Raw genomic sequence first — 20823 nt, 5'->3', positions numbered from 1 at the left:
AAAACCAAAACACAAAACACGAAAAGTGTCCGGTGCACACCCCTAATGTAGACAATACAATCAAAACGTGAATCTTATTTTTTAATCCGTTGTAGTTTTAATACATTGTTTATTCATTTGTTACCAGTTATTTATATAGCGCACACATATTCAACAGGGCTGTACAGTGAATATTTGGCCATGCACATCAGTCCCTGGTCCAGTGGAGCTTACAATCTATTAGATATGTGCGGATTCGGTTTTACTCAGATATGTTCGGATCTCAAAAACGGCATGTTATTGGCTATCGTCTATCACGTGTTTTGGATAGCCAATAAAATAAATCCAAACTTGCGATAATTTTGGTGAAAAGAACCGAGTATATCTGAGTAAAACCGAACCCGCACATCTCTACAATCTATATTCCCTACCACAAGCACACACACAAGGGTTCATTTTGTTGGGAGCCAATTAACCTACCAGTATATTTTTGGAGTGTGGAAGAAACCGGAGCACCTGGAGGATACCCACGTGAGCACAGGGAGAATATATAAACTCCACACAGTTAGGTCCGTGGTGGGAATCGAACCCACAACCTCAATACTGTGAGGTAGTAATGCTAACCATTACACTGCCTATTCTGCCCATTACATAATTACATAATGAGTTCAAGCTATAACTTTTACTTAGTGCTTTCTGAAGATCTGTTCCAAGAAATATTCCATTAAACCCCTGAAGGCACAAAACTTTTAAGTGATTACTCCCTTCTCTTGTAGTAGTATATAATTATCTTTGGTTACTTAACACAAGCTGAACACAATTGATGTAGCCCATATGTAAATCACTGAGTTTGTGTGGGCAGGTACAGAATAGACAACCCACACACACATATTCAACTCTCAATTACGTCACTTAGAAGTCTATTTATGAAGTAGTGTTAAATGAAATCTCAGAAGAAAACAATAGAAAAGGTCTGTTAACATCATTTAACATAGTGTTAACGCTGCAATTGTTTTTGTCAATTCGATGCTGGCAACTACAGCTTTATGGGAATGGTAGAGCCTTGCTACTAAACTGAACCCCATCTCATGACGATGTTATCTATTACTTACCATTGGTAGCACCTTCACTGGAATTTTTGAAATTAGTGCAGCCACGCCAGAGTATCACAACCTAATAACCGATAGTCAATCAAAGACCGGCTTAGTTACTACTAGGTAACCGAAGCCGCGCAAGCACAGTACAGTGGACAGGGACTCGACCAAAATGAAGCAAGTGGCAAAAAACTTAAAAGGTGAGTAAAGTCTTTACTGAGACAGCCAGTTATAGGTCACATTACCAGCTAGATGTTTTGTTAAACAGCATCAATAATTAATTTCTTATTGCTATGCTAAGTTCTGAGAAATTATACTTTTTGTGACCCTTTCATTATTTTAAAAAATATTACAATAGATGCTGAAATTTGGATTCACTATGAGGACTGTGTATGTAAGAATATTGTACACAAACTGGCAGTTATTAATAACTCAGCAAAATATGATTTTCAAAAAAATCATTGTACCACATTTTGTTATTTATATTTTTTTTTTTCAAAGCTGTTGGCTTGGTTGTTCTCTAGAACTCCCAGATTTTTCATTACTATCCCAACTTTGTCCACTTTAAGTTCATAGATCACCTAGATAATAGTAAGTCAGTAAAAGTAAATTCTATGTGGTAGTATAAGTAGATTTTATATATATATATATATATATATATATATATACACACACAACTGAACAGTGGCACTCAGACAGACAAAGACTCAGCACTCCGGCAGGTACAGTACCAACGTTTCGATGAATTTATTCCATCGTCATCATGAATAAACAAAACAAACACTCACCTTATACCTTTCACCCACCAAGTGTACAGCAGCAGCGGCATCCGGGACCGGAACACAGACGCCCACCTGTGATGTCAGTACTCAGCTTGCGTTGCCATGATACCAAAAGCCTCCAGGATCGAAACTCTGATGCCAACATGTGACGTCAGTACCCAGATCCAGTCGCAATGGTACCTAAACAGTGCACCATAAACAAAACACAATATAGCACTACACCATAATGGACCATGAATACCTATAAGCATGAGCAATTATAACAATAAATACACATACATATAAACAATTATAACCAAAACCAGATTACCTTATAGCAGGCAATGCAACCCCAAATTTTCATTGAGCCCTTACGGTCCAGAGTTCCCAGCCTATATATCCACCGGGTTTCACATCTCAGAAGCTTTAAAGATCTATTTCAGCCATGTTCTGTCTTTTTAGACAGCTTGCTGCAGCCATGTGTTGTGGGACATCATAGTTTTCTGTAGCATACCACCTCATTCTTAAATAAATGAGCAGAAATTAGCGATATACCTTCTGATGCCTTTTTGTGCAGTATCGATGTTTCAAATTTATATATGGTGATCCCTAATCATCTGGGTCTTGAGGCAGTTTGCAGGCTAATTGTGGATAATCCTATATATTCTGGTTTTGATGAAAATGTATTCTTGGATTTGTTAGAGATGATCTTAACAAAAAAGAACTTCATGTATGATGGTAATTTTTTCTACAAGTGTCTGGGTGTGTGATGGGGTCCAGTGTGGCCCCATCATATGCTAATTAATTTATGCTTCAGGCTGAACAAGACTTTAGTACAGTAATGCTAGTTTTTCCAAGAATGTCATCTTTTACACCAGATATATAGATGATTTGTTTATGATTTGTTCGGAGTTCCGATCTTGGACGCTATTGTTATCATGGCAACGGGAGCTGAGTACTGAAGTCACAGGTGGGCGTCTGTGTTCCGGTCCCGGATGCCACTGCTGTAAACATGGTGGGTGAAAGGTATAAGGTGAGTGTTTATTGTTGCCCTGATGACGATGGAATAAATTCATCAATACGTAGGTACTGTACCTGCCGGAGTGCTGAGTCTTTATCTGTCCGAGTGCCGTTGTTCTGTTGTGTACAGTATGTTGGGGTTCCTGGCTGGAGCTACCTACGGAGGACACCGGTAACTGTATTTCTAGATACAACGAGTGTGCCGCCTATCAAGAGAAAAAAAAAAACATATATATATATATATATATATATATACACAGGTTGAGTCTCCCATATCCAAATATTCCGAAATATGGATTTTTTTTGGCATGACTGAGATAATGAAACCTTTGATTTTTGATGGTTCAATGTGCACAAACTTTGTCTAAGGCACAAATTATTAAAAATATTGTATAAAATTACCTTCAGGCTGTGTGTATAAGGTGTATATGAAACATAAATTATTTCATTTCTGTACACAAACTTTGTTTGAGCCACAAAATTATTGAAAATATTGTATATAATTACCTGCAGGCTGTGTGTGTAAGCTGTATATAACACATAAATGCATTCTGTATGTACATCTGGGTCCTATTCCCAAGATATTTCATTATGATATGCAAATATTCCAAAATACGGAATATTCCCTTATCCAAAATACCCCTGGTCCCAAGCATTTTGGATATGGGAGACTCAACCTGTATATAAATATATATATATATATATATTTCATTGAAATATTTATTTGTCAAAAGTAGATAATGTGATTTGTTTACAACAAATAGCAATGTTTTCGGATTATATATATATATATATATATATATATATAATCCGAAAACATTGCTATTTGTTGTAAACAAATCACATTATCTACTTTTGACAAATAAATATTTCAATGAAATATTTTGTATAAACACAAAACTTCTTATACTACTATCAGTCTTAGGATACAAAATGACTGATGACTATTTTTTCATTTTTTTTCTGTTTTTAATGTACATGATACAATAAAATATCATCACAAGTTAAAATGTATATATGGGTAATATAGAAAATTGTAAATTTGTAAAACTATTTTACAGCAAGTAGTAAAACTAAGGACCTGATTCAGTAGTTGGCCAGAATAAGGTCTTATGGGATTCAGTGTGATTTAGCCGGCGGTTCTAATCCTGACAGCGGCAGCCCAACAGATGAGGAAATCCCGATCGTCCTTCGGGTAAGTATAACTAACCTAATTTCCCCCCCTAACCATACCTTATGGGTGCCTAACCCTAACTTCCCCCCCAAGTGCCTAACTCTAATCTCCTCTAAGTGCCTAAACCTAACCCCCCTTCGCGGCAGCCTAAACCTAAGTCCCCCGGGGGGGGGTGCCTAACCCTAACCTCCTCCCTGGGGTGCCTAACCCTCCATCCCCCTAGCCTAACCCTATCCTCCCGGGGGTGCCTAACCCTAACCCCCCATTCCCATAGCCTAAACCTAACCTCCCTGGGGGGCGCCTAACCCTAAGTCGCGCAGCTGTCCATGCTCGGCTTACCTTTGATCGCTAAGCCAGGTGTCGTGCTCCCGGCATAGGTCTAATGACAGGCGTCGGGATATTGACACCTGTCATTAGTGCCTTGCCGGTATTAAACAGTCGAAAGCCGGCGGTCGGGATTACGTCCATCGGCTTCCCGATTGCTTCCCGTCTTATGTTGCTCCCGAACTGCTTGCGCAAATCAAAAGAAAAAATGTTTATAATATACTTGTCCATTTGCAGAGTTGTACACATTTAATGTTGTGCCCACACCCAATACAGTATGCTTGGTTTTGTTGCTAGTCATTATTATCAGTGCGTACTTGCACATACACTGTACTTTTTTATTTGAATAATGCCCTGTGTCAAAATCATTCATGGGACTGTTCTCAAGTTGTTAAATAATGACTGTGATTTTTTTTAGGAAGCCCCATATGTGATGTTTAAGAAAAATGCAGACCAGTTTGAAGGGAATGAACGCTATGAAGGATACTGTGTTGATTTGGCAACTGAAATTGCCAGGCACTGTGGATTTAAGTACAAACTGACAATAGTTGGCGATGGCAAGTATGGAGCAAGAGATGCAGAAACAAAAATTTGGAATGGAATGGTGGGCGAATTAGTTTATGGAGTGAGTATTATAAATGTTTTTTTTTTTTATCCAAATACATTTAATCGATTAAGTGGAATAAAATCTCCTGGCATCTTAGATTGGTCTCATGAACCTGTTCATAAATAAAGCTAAAACCGGTGTTTATTAGACTTATCTCAAATACAGTACCTAAACTGCAGAACTTCCTATAGTATTATCCTTATATAGCAATGTAAGGAAAGCAACAGCAAGTCTCAGTGGTCACATCTCAAAGTGTAAGTCATAACAGCTACTATACACTATATATATTGTTTCAGTATACAATAAACAGCAAACTTAATAAGTGACAGATGAATTATATGTTCCGGTCAGTTTGCTTCAATTCTCTTAGATATAAAAACACAGATGATTATTATAAATCTCTGTTTTTAGTGCATCTTCTTGAAGCATGGACAAACTAATCACATTTTGTGTTTAAACTCTGGTGGTGACAATACTTCACATGGCACCTAGGGAGATGAGAACACATTTTCCTGCGGCCAATATTTACAATTACATACAAAACACAAGACAATATTCTCTTTCTTGTCCTAACATAAATCAGATTTATGTCTGTCACCTCCTTCACCTTGGCAGCTGACATTGTGACAGTCTGAAAGAATGAATAGTACTTTTGTTACAGGAATGTTTTAGCATACATATGAATATATTTTCCACTAATACTGCAGGAAAACATACTGTATGTGCATATAGCATTATTTGCAGTCACAACTATGTAATTCGGGTGTAGTGTGTGCCACGTTGGGTATAGGTGTGACCCGTAATAGTCAAATACTCTTTATACAAACCAAGAAGAGCAGCATGACCACCACGCTGATGAATCTCTACTAGAGTGTGGAGTCATTATATATGTTTTTAAATATGGTGCACTAAATTAAATAATGCAAGCTATATTATATGCTATGCAATTGGTTGTAATTATTATTTTGCTCTTAAACTGAATTATTATTATTATTATTAATAATAATAATAATAATAATATTTGTTATTGTTGCTCATTATGCCTTCAAATGTAAACATTGCAATTGATGTCTTAGGGGTCAATCCAATTAGGTGCGAATTGCGAGTAGCGAGATTGTTTCTTGAAACTCGCATACTTTCCAGAAATGCACGCTCCCGAGAATTCTCCAATCCAATAAAAAATGCCTATTTGCAGTACTCGCAGCAGAGGTTTGCGAATTGACTGCCAAATAAGTTGTGAGAGAAAATGGGGAGCCCATCCTGGACCCCCCAAAATTGCTAATTTCATTAGCAAGACCGTATAGAAGTCTATTTGTGAGCATTAGGAAAGTACTGAAGGTTTTTACATGGTGTCAAATGGCTGATTTGCACTTTTTTAAAAATGCAAAAATTATAAAAAGCTAACTTTTTGTTTAATTTCAATGAATTAAATGAAAAATGCCAAAAAAAGTAGAAAAAAGGTGGTTTGGGGGTACTTTGAGGGAACCTTGAAAATTGTAAAAAAAAAATGATAAAAAACTATTATTTATCAATTAAAAAATATTGTAATTACATTTTATGGTGCCTAAACTAATGAAAAAGTTGATTTTTGCATTCTTTGAGGAAATTTTTTTATACCCCAAAAAATGACTTGTAATTATTGGACTAATTAAGCTAACTGGAATCTTCTAATTGCCTAATTAGTCATCGGGGAGAGGGGAGGGGGTTAGCACAGTGTCCCGACATTTTAACCTTAAAATAAAGATTTTCCTTTCTATCTCTAACCCTCGGAGTTGTGAATGGAAAAATGTGAATTCAGACTGACTGGTTCAGTGCAAGTTGCTAATTGGATTGCAAAATGAATTCACTGTGCAAATTCTAAGAGAAAATACTGTAGCAACTCACAATTCGCATCTAATTGGACTGACCCCTTAGAAAGCATTTAGCTAACAGCTAGGTCCCCCATAAGTAGCAGTGGATGGAGTTGCATGAAATGAACAGACTATAAGATTAACAAAAAGTACTAAGGCCCTGATTCAGAGTTATAAAGCTTTAGCATCGCTGCTGCATCCCAGGACGCAGCAGCAATGCTAAAATAGCCTAATGGCGCAGGAGGCATCTTGTGTAAATAAATGCCTCCTGCTGTCTTCTGTAATCCGCTGCTGTGCCCGTGGACACATCATTGGATCACTGTGCATGACCATCGGTCATCTGAGTAACCATGGAGTTTGCGCACAACTCTGGAACAGCCCCTAAGTTTGCCAGTCGGCAATAGGTAGTACTATTGCTGTAATTAATGGCAATAGCTCTACAAAATATGCACATGTATGGATTTAATTTTGAATTCTAACTCTCTTACAGCTGATCTAGAAAATGAATGCATTACTGTTTTAATTTTGTTTTACAGAAAGCTGATATTGCAATTGCTCCATTAACTATAACATTGGTGAGAGAAGAAGTGATTGACTTTTCAAAACCGTTCATGAGTTTGGGAATATCTATTATGATCAAGAAGCCCCAGAAGTCAAAACCAGGAGTGTTTTCCTTTCTTGATCCTTTAGCATATGAGATCTGGATGTGCATAGTATTTGCTTATATTGGGGTCAGTGTAGTTTTATTCCTGGTCAGCAGATTTAGTCCATACGAATGGCATACTGAGGAATTTGAAGACGGAAGAGAAACACAAAGTAACGAATCATCTAATGAGTTTGGGATATTTAATAGTCTCTGGTTTTCCCTTGGTGCCTTTATGCAGCAAGGATGCGATATTTCGCCAAGGTTGGTTACTCATCTTTTTCTGCTTTGTGCATTTTTGGTCTGAAGCGGATGCCATGGTGCATATATATTCACAGCCATGAAGAAAAACGTCACATTGTAGGTTAACCATTAAGTTATTTATGCAAACTGTATTCTACAGATCCATGTTAATATTGAAGTCAACGCAGATACGTGTATAGCTAGACATTGTCTCCCGTGATATTATATACACCATGTAAAGATTACAGAAATGCACAAGGTTCCGATCATTTCATGCCTTCTTGGAGGGGTACCGTGTTTTTGCTGCATTCCCATTTTACAGTGCAATATGAACTGTAATGGGAACAAAGGATGGCGAGTTTTAAGTTTTTTGGTCATAGGTCATGCCATTTGCATTGTATGGCTTATATGGAAAGATTCCTTGCTATACAATATTTTTGTTAGTTTTATATAACAAAAACAGATACAAAATAAGCATTAGTATTATAAATACAGCATTTTTATATACATATTTTTTTATATTTATCAAAACAAATGGATAGATTACGGTATATTAATGTATTAAGTACTGTATCAGTTCTACAAAAAAATAATAACTACTTTCTTCAGATGTCACGGTTATGACTAAATACTATTTCTTGAGAAACATTTTCTCTACTTTTATCTCCACAAAATTTACAGGACAGGAGATAAATGTTTGAGATACATGTATCTTTGGGAATAGACTATATTCCATGATGTCCTTTTAGTAATAGTTGTTGACAAAATAATCAAAATTCTGAGAAAAGTGTATCAAAGAAGCACACTTTATTCCTTTTATGTGATAACTGTATGTAGTATTGTAGGTCTGTTTGTTAATTATTAGTTACAGAGAAGTGCATCTTCATTATTATGTATTAGGTTCATTATACAAACCAGGTGAATTAATAGGCATGCAAGCCGAGTGTTACGTTTGCCAATATATCAATATATTTGTACTACTTAAAGTGAAACAAGATTTATAGTAGTAATATATTGATACCTGTTCTTATTGCTGTTATTTTAACTCTACAGTAGATGCTGATTTTAGTGTTCCTGTGAATACAAGGTTACTATAACTTTCTGTAACTGCTGAGGGTATACACCAAAAAGCATTGCTATTATCATAAATTATATGTATTTTATACTGAGCATTTCAGAACTTAACATTCTGTGTTTATCTATTTACAATATTTCCAGGTTGGCACTAACTGCAACTAATAGATCTATTTTTGATGAGTTTTGCACATGATCACCATTATGGTACGTCTGTGACATTTGCACTAGTATGCACTTATGGACATAATTCTGCAAAGTTATGATGTTTTGTTGTTTATGCCTGAAGCAGTTGCACGAAGTTTAACCCCTGCTGTCATGGAAACGCTGAAATCAACATATGGCAAAATAAAACTAGTATGCACAGTACCTAACATTTGGACACAATTTAACATATTTCTCATACCATGAATCTTGTGTGTACAAATACTAATACAGATGTGTTCTTATGTATTGTGGCCTCAGTGACGCCAAATAGCCCCTCTCAGTGTGCCAGGTCTCATGGGACTCGGTTGTGAAACTAACAAAAGTACATTGCAATGGTACACTGACCACTGGGGCTTGTGACAGATATACATATGTGTGCAACTGAGTGGCTTATACAGAGATGCACACAGATCACACAGCCATTGCATCTTTGTACGCAGTGGCTGTGCGATAATATGCTAATGCCGCAGGTGTTTTGTGTAAATAGATACCTCCTGTTGGCTTCTTTGATCCGCTGTGTCTGAGAATGCAGCATCGGATCACCTGCGTGAACATCAGTCATCTGAATAACCATCAGGTTATCAGGATGTCTGGGAAATTCACTCTGCTGAAGCCAGTGAATCTGTGTCCTAGGACGCAGCCGCTGGCTTCAACACGCCCAAAAAACGGGGCGGACACCCCACTATTGTCTTGAACGCTCTGTGTAGCCGCCCCCAATGGCCAGCAGCCTGTCAGTCATGCTGTGGCATTTGGGGCACTGTGAGCGACATCGCAGCCCCAGATCTGCACATGCGTAGTGCAGCTTCTGTACATGTGTAGATCTAAAAACATCGGAGATAAAAATTAACATCGGGGCTATATCTCTGAATTATGCGGGGAGTCCAAATCTGTGTAAATGGGCTCTGATGCGAACAGTCGCGGCTTTTCCTCATGCCATCAATCACCAGGCCCCATAGTAAAATGTGATAGGAATCCTGGCAATCTGCTACGATACCCCAACGCTTCTGTTCTGAGCATTTTCGGGCCTATGCATGTATTGTGCATACAGTTATGGGCTTTACCTGAAAAGGCTTCATAGTGGAAATAAAACAGTGCCGGCCCCCGGGCCCCATAGCAGTGCCTTGTCTGCTCTGATGGTAGTTTCTGATTTCCTACCTGTGATGCATAATTTCTTCTTCTGCATTACTGCTGAAATCTCCTTTGGTTTATTTGGTTGCTACCAATACTTTGAAGATACTTGATTTAGTAGAGACTATCACAGGCTTTTTATTACTTAGATAAGCTAATGTTTCTTGAAACACATTTATATTACATTTTAGCCTTCAACTTAAAGAAGCATCTTTAAGTTTTGAATTCTGGGGTAGAGTTAAGTATAAACCTTCAAATGATGCACTTGAAAGTGCTAGACAAGCACAATTATCATGGAAGGGGCATGCAGTATTAAACACCTCTAGGCTAAGGGAATAGCTGGAAAGCCAGTGTAATTATTCTTTCGTTTGCAGACTACATGACATCTTCATGACAGCTCTTTCTTCTGTGAAATGTCTCACTGCTTTTTTTACATTATGCACTCTATAATTATCAGCCTGCTTTATATTTTGCCTACAGTGATGAGGCTTTAATCCTTGGTTTTACCAAATGCAAGATTGTGTTTGGAGTTTTAGGGCTAAAACCAACGCTTTGGTGTAGTAATCATTACTGAGCTCTTTCTATGTTCTGAGAAGTAAGGTCTGGGCTTTATTTATACACAGACGTTGTAAAAGTATACTCATTAATTCCAAAGTAATTTATGTAATCCTTCTGTTGGTTTATATTCTGACTTGTTCAAAGGAATATTATTTTATACTTTATTTGATCAAAGCTCATGACAGTCTGGAATGGAAATATGATCTTGTGAGGAAGGTACTGAATATTTGCTAGTAGATCAATAGATATGACAGATTCAATTTCCGGTATATCTTTTGCATCTGTTTTATTATTTTTTGCTGGAGATTGTGGCCACACTATGAGTATGACCTGCATGTCAGGACATTTAAACCTTTTTCAGTGCAGAGTGCAAGTTTCATCTAAGCACTGCCGACCTATGCTGGTATGGATTACAGCTTCGACAGATTAAGATCAATGTTGTTGGGTAAATACACAAGCAGGGGGGTCCTTGTGCAGCACACACTGGGCCTGATTCTGATTCGGAACCATATGTAAAAGAGGAAGCACCTCCTGTTTTTGAGCCAACTACGCATGTGACTTAATCGCAAGACATGGTGTGCACATGCGCTGCATTATTATGCATTATTATGCCTGAAGTCGCAAATAGGTGCATGCTTGCAGCATCTTGTACAGATAGAGACCAGCGCGAAATTGGTGTCTTTTGGCACCAACTGTGTGGCGAGTATCAAGTTGCACTAGCGGCTAGTTCTGATGGGACTGTCATGGGAGTTTTGTAGGCGTGCATGTACAGATCCGTGAGATTCAGAGTTGTACATATGGGAAAAGGACATACAGTATGTTTATGACAGATCTCTTGCATCTAGCTGGTATAAGTGCTGATACTAATGATGACAGTTGCATCTGTAGATGCTAGAACAGTGGGCGGGATAGGCTTGCACTTTCAGACGCACAGATTTGTGAATTAGTTTGGCAAATTGTTGCATATGAAACAACAGGTATTTTTATGCAACTTAGAACCTACTTTGGGCAATCTATGCAAAATTTACTGTCTGCTGATTGCTGTGATGGTCCAGGGTCTGTAAAAAGTTTTTACTTGTTTTTAAGGGAACCCTGATTGCATTTTCTTTGCCCACTTTTCCCTACAGCTGCAGCATTGTACTACATTTCATATGCAACAATTTGCCAAACTAATTCACAAATCTGTGCATCTGAAAGTGCAAGCCTAGCCCGCCGCTGTTCTCGCATCTGCAGATGCAACTGTCATCATTAGTATCAGCACTTGTACCAGCTAGGTGCAAGGGATCTGTCATAAACATATGTCTTTTTCCCGTATGTACAACTCTGAATCTCACAGATCTGTACATGCACGCCTACAAAACTCCCAATCTGACGCCTTAATAGACGTGTCCCTTGCACAGTACAGATATGGTATGCCATCACACCCTGTGGTTAACTGCAGATTCAGAACTCTTGCAGAGTGAGATTGCTGTCACTCACAAAATGGTGGAGCTGCTAATTCACAGAATTGTGTGCTCATTGGAATACACACATACAGTCTATGCAACTTAGGTCTGAGCAGTTATATGGCACACACATTGCACTCGGTGCCTACAATCTTCCCATTCAGTCACCACAACAATCCCACTGGGTACTAACATCCTTCTCACTTCATTCAGCTCCCTAATTGCTAAAACTATCATACTCTGTATATGCATGTACACTTATTTCCCCTATACGCCTTCATGCTGCTATATATTCCCCAATCCCTACTGCTGTGTGGTCTCCCAACTGTGCTAGTCTGCATACCCTCATCTGCACCAATGTCTTTCCCCATCTGCACCGCCCTGTCTGCCTGCATCCATGCCACTCTGTTTCATTCCATCTGCACTATGCCACTCTGTCTTCCCCTCTTCTGTGCCACTCTTTCTTCCTCCATCTGCACCACTCTGTCCCCCTAAACCATCACCACTCTGTATTTCCCCTCCCACCCACACCACTGTCTTCCCACCCATCTGCACCAATCTGTCCTTCCTGCATCCATGCCACTCTGTACCCCCCATTCACATTGCTCTGTCCCTCCAAGCCGTGCCACTCTGTCTCCCCCCATCTGCACCCCTGTTTTCCACCCATCTGCATCACTTTGGCTCCCCCCCAATCTGTACTGCTTAATTTTCCCCCCTCTCCATGCCTTTCTGTCTGCCCCATCCACACCGCTCTGTCTCCTCTCCCCATCCACCCCATTCTTATCCCATTTGTGCAGCTCTATGTTCTGATCAGACCTCAGTTGCATAGACTGCATGTGTTTATTCCAATTAGCACACAATTCTGTGAATTAGCAGCTCCACCATTTTTTGAGTGACAGCAATCTCACTCTGTGAGAGTGCTGAATCTGCAGTTAACCACAGAGTGTTATGGCATTCCATATCTGTATTGCGTCAGATTTAATGATCGTAATTTCATTGCTTTTTAAGTTTGAGTGGTAGAAATTCAATAGGTTTTGTGAAATTCAGATCATGTCTAAGAAGCCTTAATGGGACATGTGAAACTGCTTTTTTTAAAATGTATTAACTATCAGTGTATGGAGGAGCAAACTGGTCCACCTGCAGGGGAGAAGGGCAACAAAATGGTACATTAGCGCAGGTGGAGGAAGGCCAGGAGGTGTTTTGGGGGTGTACAGGGAGAGACGGTTGCGGGGGCGGGCTGCAGGAGTGCGGGGCAGCAGTGGTGCGGAGCAGTGCACAGGGGTATCAGCAGGTGACAGAGGGGCTCACTGGCGCTGGGCATGCATCTGAGAAAATAAAATCAATAAGACACAGATGCATGGATGTATCAGTGAGAACCATCTATGCATCTACAGTATGTTAAAAATGCAATATCTGTAAAATAATTTAAAAAAGGACATGCCCCTTCCCGCCACGCAAAGTACAACCAACCCCTGGCTTTTCAGTGCCAGTTCTGGTTGTGAAAGTGCAGGGTACAAAAAGCGTAGGGGTCCCCTGCATTTAGCACAACCAGCACCAGACTTTTTAGAGCCTGTCCTGGTTGTCAAAATACAGGGGACAAAAGACATAGGGGTCCCCTGTATTTAGCTGTATTTAGCACAACCAGCACTGGGCTCAGCCGAGCTGGTCCTGATTTTGGAAATACAGGGGACAAAAAGCATAGGGGTCCCCTGCATTTTCCATAACCAGCACCAACTTCTTTCTACTGCGGGGGATAATGCCACAGCCAGGGAAACTCTTCCACCCAGTTCCCCGGCCGAAGCATTAACCCTGACCGCTACTAGTCAGCCCAGGCCGGGGATCCCTTGGGAGCAGAGGACCCTCTCCAGTGCATCCCATGCCTGGGCTGATAGCAGTGGGTGCCAAGTTGATTGTCTAAAGTAGCCCTCTCCTCCGAAAGCACAACCAGCCGTGGGCTCTTCACTGCCGGTCCTGGTTGTGAAAATACAGGGGACAAATTACATAGGGGTCCCCTGTATTTAACATAACCAGCACCGGGCTATTCAGAAGCAGTCCTGGTTGCCAAAATACAGGGGACAAATGATGTAGGTGTCCCCCGTATTCATAATAACCAGCACTGGGCTCTGAGCCAGTCCTGGTTCTGGAAATACAAGGGAAAAAATGCATAAGGTCCCCCTGTATTATCCAGAACTGGTCTTTTTCTAGTGGGGGGCTAATGCCACAGCCAGGGGAGCCCTTTCACAGGGTCCCACAGCCGAAGCATCAATCCTGACTTCTAGTCAGCCCAGGCTGGGGATCCCTGGAGAGCTGGGGACCCCCCCAATAAAGGGGTCCCCCTCTCCAAGGCACTCCAGGCCTAGGCTAATAGCCCGGGGCTATCCCCAGCACCCCTGGGCCATGGGTGCCGAGTTGATTGTGTAATGTGGTGCATTTGAAAGAATATTGTCTTTTGCGGGTAAACTATATGTCCCAGCAAGCCTCCCCGCATGCTGGTACTTGCAAAAACCACAAGTACCCGCAAGCGGGGCATTTAGGACCCACTGGTACCTGTAGTACACCTGTAAAATAAATATTAAAATAAACAGACTACAGCGATTTTTTCAAAATAATTTATTTAGTCTGCACCTTCAGCTGGAAGGCGGCAGCCTTTAAGCTCTTTTTCGTTACCGTCGTCACCCCAGGACTTCTCCAACCAGGGCTTTGGCATCTTCACCTGACGGGCACCAACCCGCCAGGGCACTGGCATCTTCGTCTGATGGGCACCAATCTGCCATCTTCACCTGGGGGGCGGCAGCCTTTAATCTCTTTTACGTGGCCGCTGTCACCCCAGGACATCGTCGTCTTCGTCTGGCGGGCACTAACCCGCCAGGGCTTCAGCGTCTTCGCCTGGCAGGCACCAACCTACCAGGGCTTCGGCGTCTTCACCTGGGAGGCGGCAGCCTTTAATCTCTTTTACGTGGCCGCTGTCACCCCAGGACATCGTCGTCTTCGTCTGGCGGGCACTAACCTGCCAGGGCTTCAGCGTCTTCGCCTGGAATGTACCAACCCACCAGGGCTTCGGCATCTTCACCTGGGGGGGCGGCTGCCTTTAAGCGAGAATTCAATTTTTTTTCGAGTAAGCCTTAATATAAAGGCACGACTGTGCCCTTATAAATAAATGCCTGCAATTGTGTGAGACAGATGCAGCACCATTCCTTCACAAGGACGTCACTCAACCAGTGCCTGGTTGTTGTTGATGGAAAATGCTGTCTCAGACATTGTTCCAGAATATCTGATGAATAGGGTCATTCCATGTCAAGTGGATCCAGGGTCCCCACCTGACCATCTCCAATTTTGATCAAATGTTAAATAAGGGTTGGCATATACAGATGTGTCCTGCTACATCTTTGCTGATCATGCTACAAACCTGCACATGCATTGCGCCATCCGATTACCCACAGCAGCATACGGTACAGTATGGCACGCACTGCGATCATACCATGCATTCCTATGGTGGTGCGGGTGTGAACGCAGTGCACGTATACGCTCGTGGGCACACACCCAATTTGCTTCGTACGCAGCAAAGATTTAGCAGGACACATCTGTATGTCAGACTACCTTTTGGAAAATTTTAGTTTACAATATGTAATAGTAGGAAAATTATAGCCCTCCAAGTGGGAGTGGGTGCAACTGTAACTGACACCGTAGTGCACAATCAGCAGGTTGGGAATGACCCAATAATCAATTGGGTTCATATCTGGTGTCTGAAATGGGCCTGGCATATGGCAAACAATATCATTCCCTGAAATCATTGGGCAGCCACATGTGCACTTTGTATTTGGCATTGTCATGCCGGAAGAGTCTCCCCATAAGGAAAACAATGCTGTAGCATTGGGTAAAGATGGTTACTCAGTATTGTCAAGTAGTGATTATCATTAACTGTGACTTTTAATGAAATAACTGCACCCATACTGTGCCTGGAAAGTGGTCTCTTCACATTAGAAAACCACTAAATTCCTTCACTGCTGGTAATAAAACTCAAGGCTGTAGGGTTATCTAGGATGGGTCTTATCTGTATGTTAAGAACATGGTGAATAATGATTAGTCTGACCATATCATCTTCCTCCACTGTTCGTGTGCATTGTTTGTGAAGTTCTCCTGCAAAATCATATTTTACTCTTGTTGGACTATTTCTGATAAAACCATCTGTTTATACCGCAGGTTGAAATTTACAGCCAGTTGACCGCGTTTCCTCATCTGTTTTGCTCTGTTCGCTGCCCACTGAATTTGCTGATGATTTTATTTGCCTTTAAGTTCCAGGCTGATACTGTATCACCTTAGCATGGTTGCTTATAAACATTACCAAGTTGAGATATCTTAGGGCCTGATTTAGAAGTGGATGCAGTGTCAATGTCAGGCGAAGTGGAGCCATTTTTGGCTACTGCGCATGCACCAAGCTTCACTGCGAACACGTGTTGATGTGTTTGAGATGGTGGTTCCACCGAGGATTTATTTTCAAAGTGAGTGACAGGTAGTCAGCATTTGGGGAAGGTAACGGAGTAGCTACAAAAATGCAGGCATGTCTGGACCATTTTCTGGGTGTGCCTCTATGAGTCTACTAATTTGCATCCAGCTGCAGAGGCCCCGGTGACTTAGGTGAGACAAACACTCTGACACAGCATTTGGTTGCTCAGATGTTTCGTCTTTTAGATGCAAGCAGCAGATGTGCTTATTTTCATAGCACCGCTGTATATGGAATCGCAGTCGCAATGGGATTTGTGTGCACCTCAGAACCAGGCGCTTGGTCACTAAAGCTCCTGCCAAATTCACCCCAACATTCATCCCTCTTTCAAAATCCACAGAGGACTCTTCTTAAAGCCATGCTAGCCATAATTACTGGCAACCTGAGCAGTCCAGCATTTTTACACATGATTTTCCCACATTGTATGCTAGGTTAATTGATAACTGAATGCATAAGCCACACCTGTGTGAAGCCTGTGCCCTCAATATGCTTGTTGTTCCTCATTTAAATAGGTGTTTCGATGCTTTTGTCCACTACCTGCAGCTTAAAAGCAAATTCCATCAATTAATTGCCTCTAACACTTTCCTTAGTAAGTAACTCAGTGAAGTAAAGAAGTAACTGAACTTGTCATTTGTCAAGTGAAATTATTTACTTTGCAGTACACACCAAGCACCTTTTTACACCTTTGTGGACACAATGGAGCTGGTGTAGAGTTCAACGTATTCCCATTTGTCATGTGAATTTACAAATGTGGCTATGCAGAGTCAAGCAAAACTTGGACGCATCAGCCCTAACAAGCAAAGATGTAGAACGGGGGTGGGAAGAGGCGGTCTCATATAGGCACAGTTCTGCGAAGGATTGTTTACACAAATGTGGGCAATACTAACCAGCACAGAAGTGCATATACGCTCTTTAGGAGGCAGAACCTTTATGTAGTATACAGTCATCCTTTTTGAAATCTATAATCCAATCTGATCTGCTCAATATCAAGCTGCAATAATAAATACAGGTTGAGTCTCCCATATCCAAATATTCCTAAATACGGAATATTCCGAATTACGGAATATTTTTAGTATGACTGAGAATGTGAAACCTTTGCTTTCTGATGGTTCAATGTACACAAACTTGTTTTAAAGCACAAATTCATTAAAATACAGTATACAATAACCTTCAGGCTGTGTGTATCAGGTGTATATGAAACATAAATTAATTTCATGTATGTACACAAACTTTTTTTAATGCTCAAAATTTTAAAAAATATTGTATAAAATTAGCTGCAGGCTGTGTGTATAAGGTGTATATAGAACATAACTGCATTCTGTGTTTAGTTGTGGATCCTATACCCAAGATATTTCATTATAGTATGCAAATATTCCAAAATACGGAATAATCCGATATCCAAAATACCCCTGGTCCCGAGCATTTTGGATATGGGAGACTCAACCTGTATATGCAAGCCTAATTTTCACATGTGCACATACAGTATCATTGGTAGTAAAAACAGGCACACAGTTACACATACTTGCCTACCTTTGGGACCTCCCCTCTAGGGAGGACCCAGTTTGCATCACTACAGACCTACTCCTTCAGGCAGCGGGGCCTGGACCGCAGTAACACAATTTATGTCTTCAAGCCTTTCACACTTCTCTGAAGAACTGGGTGGGATCTGGGAGTCCCCCCCCCCCGCTCTCCCTCATGTCTGATAGAGCTGCCGAATTGCAAGAGTTGGGAAAGTAGGTTTATTAATATCTCTCTCTCTCTCTTTATATATACACTATGTGTGTCTGTGTGTATATATATATATATATATATATATATATATATAGCTACAAAAGGAACGGCGGCACTCTGAGACTTCAGTAGATATTCAAAAGATGTGTATTCAAAAAAACATCATGAGACACATCTTTTGAATATTTACTGAAGTCTCTGAGTGCCGCCGTTCCTTTTGTAGCTATCTGTGGATGTTGGTGTTGCGGAAGACACTGGAGCTTTTGAATTCTTAAGGAGAGAGTGCCGATCCGTGTGGGAGATATATATATATATATATATATATACCGTGGGGCAAAAAAGTATTTGGACAGCCACCGATTGTGCAAGATGTTGCACTTTAAAAGATGAGAGAGGTCTGTAATGTCCATCATAGGTACACTTCAACTGTGAGAGACAGAATCAGAACAAAAAATTCCGGAAATCACATTGTATGATTTTTAAACAATTTATTTGTATATTCTTTTGGAAAAAAAACTGGATATTAAAACTCCAGCTTCATCAGATGAAGCAGTTATCTGCTAATTGGACTGCCATCCCAAAGGATCTCAATCCAGTAATTATTTGCTGTGCTCGAACCGATATATCATTGTCTACACTGACTTTGCATCTGGACATTAACTCTATCATTCCCACCCAGGATGTCCATAGATAGAGACTAAATTGTCTGACCTACCATCGATGCTCCTAATTAGCGATTTTATTTCCTTTATTAACACATTGGTTTTTATATGAATTAATTGTTTCAATAAATGTGTATATTATTGTTCTTAGACATCCGCTTCCTATTCAGTCAATTGTCAATGTATTTGTTATAATATATATTAGTTCCTAGCGCCAGTCTTTGTATTTTTCATATATATATTGTGTTAGAGGCTGACTACCTCTGACTGGTCGCTAAAGTGACAGCGCACCTAAGTACTTTTCTATATATTTTTTCTGTTATATAGTTAACCAGTTAAACAGGTGCCATTAATACAGATAACACGTGGAGGATAGATGAGCTTCCTAAAGAAGAAGTAACAGGTCTGTGAAAGCCAGAAATCTTGCTGGTTGGTAGGTGTCCAAATATTTATTTTGCGCAAGAATATACAAATAAATTGTTTAGAAATCATACAATGTGATTTCTGGAATTTTTTGTTCAGATTCTGTTTCTCACAGTTAAAAGTGTACCTATGATGGAAATTACAGACCTCTCTCATCTTTTAAAGTGCAACAACTTGCACAATCGGTGGCTGTACAAATACTTTTTTTTATATATATCACATGAATTTAAATGCTATCCATAAAACAGAGCATATTTTGACACTAGTGGCCAATGTTTTGTAAAGTTCTTATTTATTAAATTATTGGTGTGTCCCCTTAATTTAAGAATCCTTATCACTCTATTTTGTGGCAATGAGTAATCTTGTCCCGCCTGATTGTATCAACATGAGTCACCTGGACACGGGCTCCGATAAGAGCTCGGCCCTGCAACCAGGAAGAAGTTGCCACGACACTGTGGTTTTGTAGATTGCGATCAGGACCACTGGGACTAGCTATACTTGTAGGTTAGTAGATGAAGCTATGATAATGCTTCTCCTCATGCAAACCTAGATACACCCCTGGTTGGAGCTACAAGCCTGATTCAGAGATGTGCACTATGCACACAGTAGCTGCTTCTACTGTGTGTACTGTGTGCATATATGCTAATGCTGCAGGAGGAGTCTGAAGGAAAAAGACACCTCCACCCAGCAGCTCAGATCATACCATGCCTGCGCCCAAAGACGCAGGTTTCGATCAACATCTTGACCATTGGTCACAATGTTTGCAACATCAGTTATCTGAGTAAGCCTAAGGCTACTCAAATAAGCCACCTCATCTGCACTGCTGGGGCCAGTAAATCTGCGTCGTTGTATGCAGACACTGGCCTCTACACTCTCAGAAAATTGGGATGATAGCCACCAATTTTTGAAAACGCTGTCCCATCCCCACCCCCAAACGGCGAAAGCTTGTCAATTAGGTTGCAGCTTAATGGGTGCTTTGTGCGATCTTGCAGGACCTGTTTTGCACAAGTAGTACAGAAGTGGATTTTCTGGATAGGATTTTAAGCTGAATGCTGTGAAGCAATTACTGGAGAAGGTGTGCTGGATCACACTGAGGCAGAATGCTTATGAAGCTGATACTGGAACCTGGTAACGAGCAAGCGCAAAATGCTGCTAGCAAAACTGGAGACTGATGACTGGAGCAGAAGCAAAGTGAACCAGGAGCCGGGGTACTGACCTCTAGGTAGAGAAGTTGTTCTGGAAATGAACAGTCAGCAGTTTCTGTTTTAAATATGGCACCCTTAGAACTTATAGGGTGCATGAATCATGTAACCAGAGTTGCTGGAGACTGGTTTGTCAGAGCTGATCATGTGATACTGTCTAAGATGGTGCCCATGATGCAGAACAGCAGGAACTGCAT

The 20823-nt window shown here is 40.6% G+C and overlaps 1 protein-coding gene across 4 annotated transcripts in view; it reads left to right on the top strand.

Moving 5' to 3' along the window:
• The window catches only part of GRIA2 (glutamate ionotropic receptor AMPA type subunit 2), a 232105-nt gene that overhangs the window by 167130 nt on the left and 44152 nt on the right, over positions 1–20823 (top strand). For all 4 annotated transcript variants that reach the window (XM_088475313.1, XM_088475311.1, XM_088475309.1 and 1 more), the window contains exons 10-11: positions 4771–4977; positions 7346–7716. In XM_088475313.1, coding sequence (XP_088331439.1) covers positions 4771–4977; positions 7346–7716 — 578 coding nt within the window. The remainder of the gene's footprint in view (positions 1–4770; positions 4978–7345; positions 7717–20823) is intronic.

Source organism: Taudactylus pleione, unplaced genomic scaffold (assembly GCF_031769625.1).
Source record: "Taudactylus pleione unplaced genomic scaffold, aTauple2 ptg000170l, whole genome shotgun sequence".
NCBI classification, from domain to species: Eukaryota; Metazoa; Chordata; class Amphibia; order Anura; family Myobatrachidae; genus Taudactylus; species Taudactylus pleione.
This window is presented reverse-complemented; position numbering and strand designations above follow the sequence as displayed.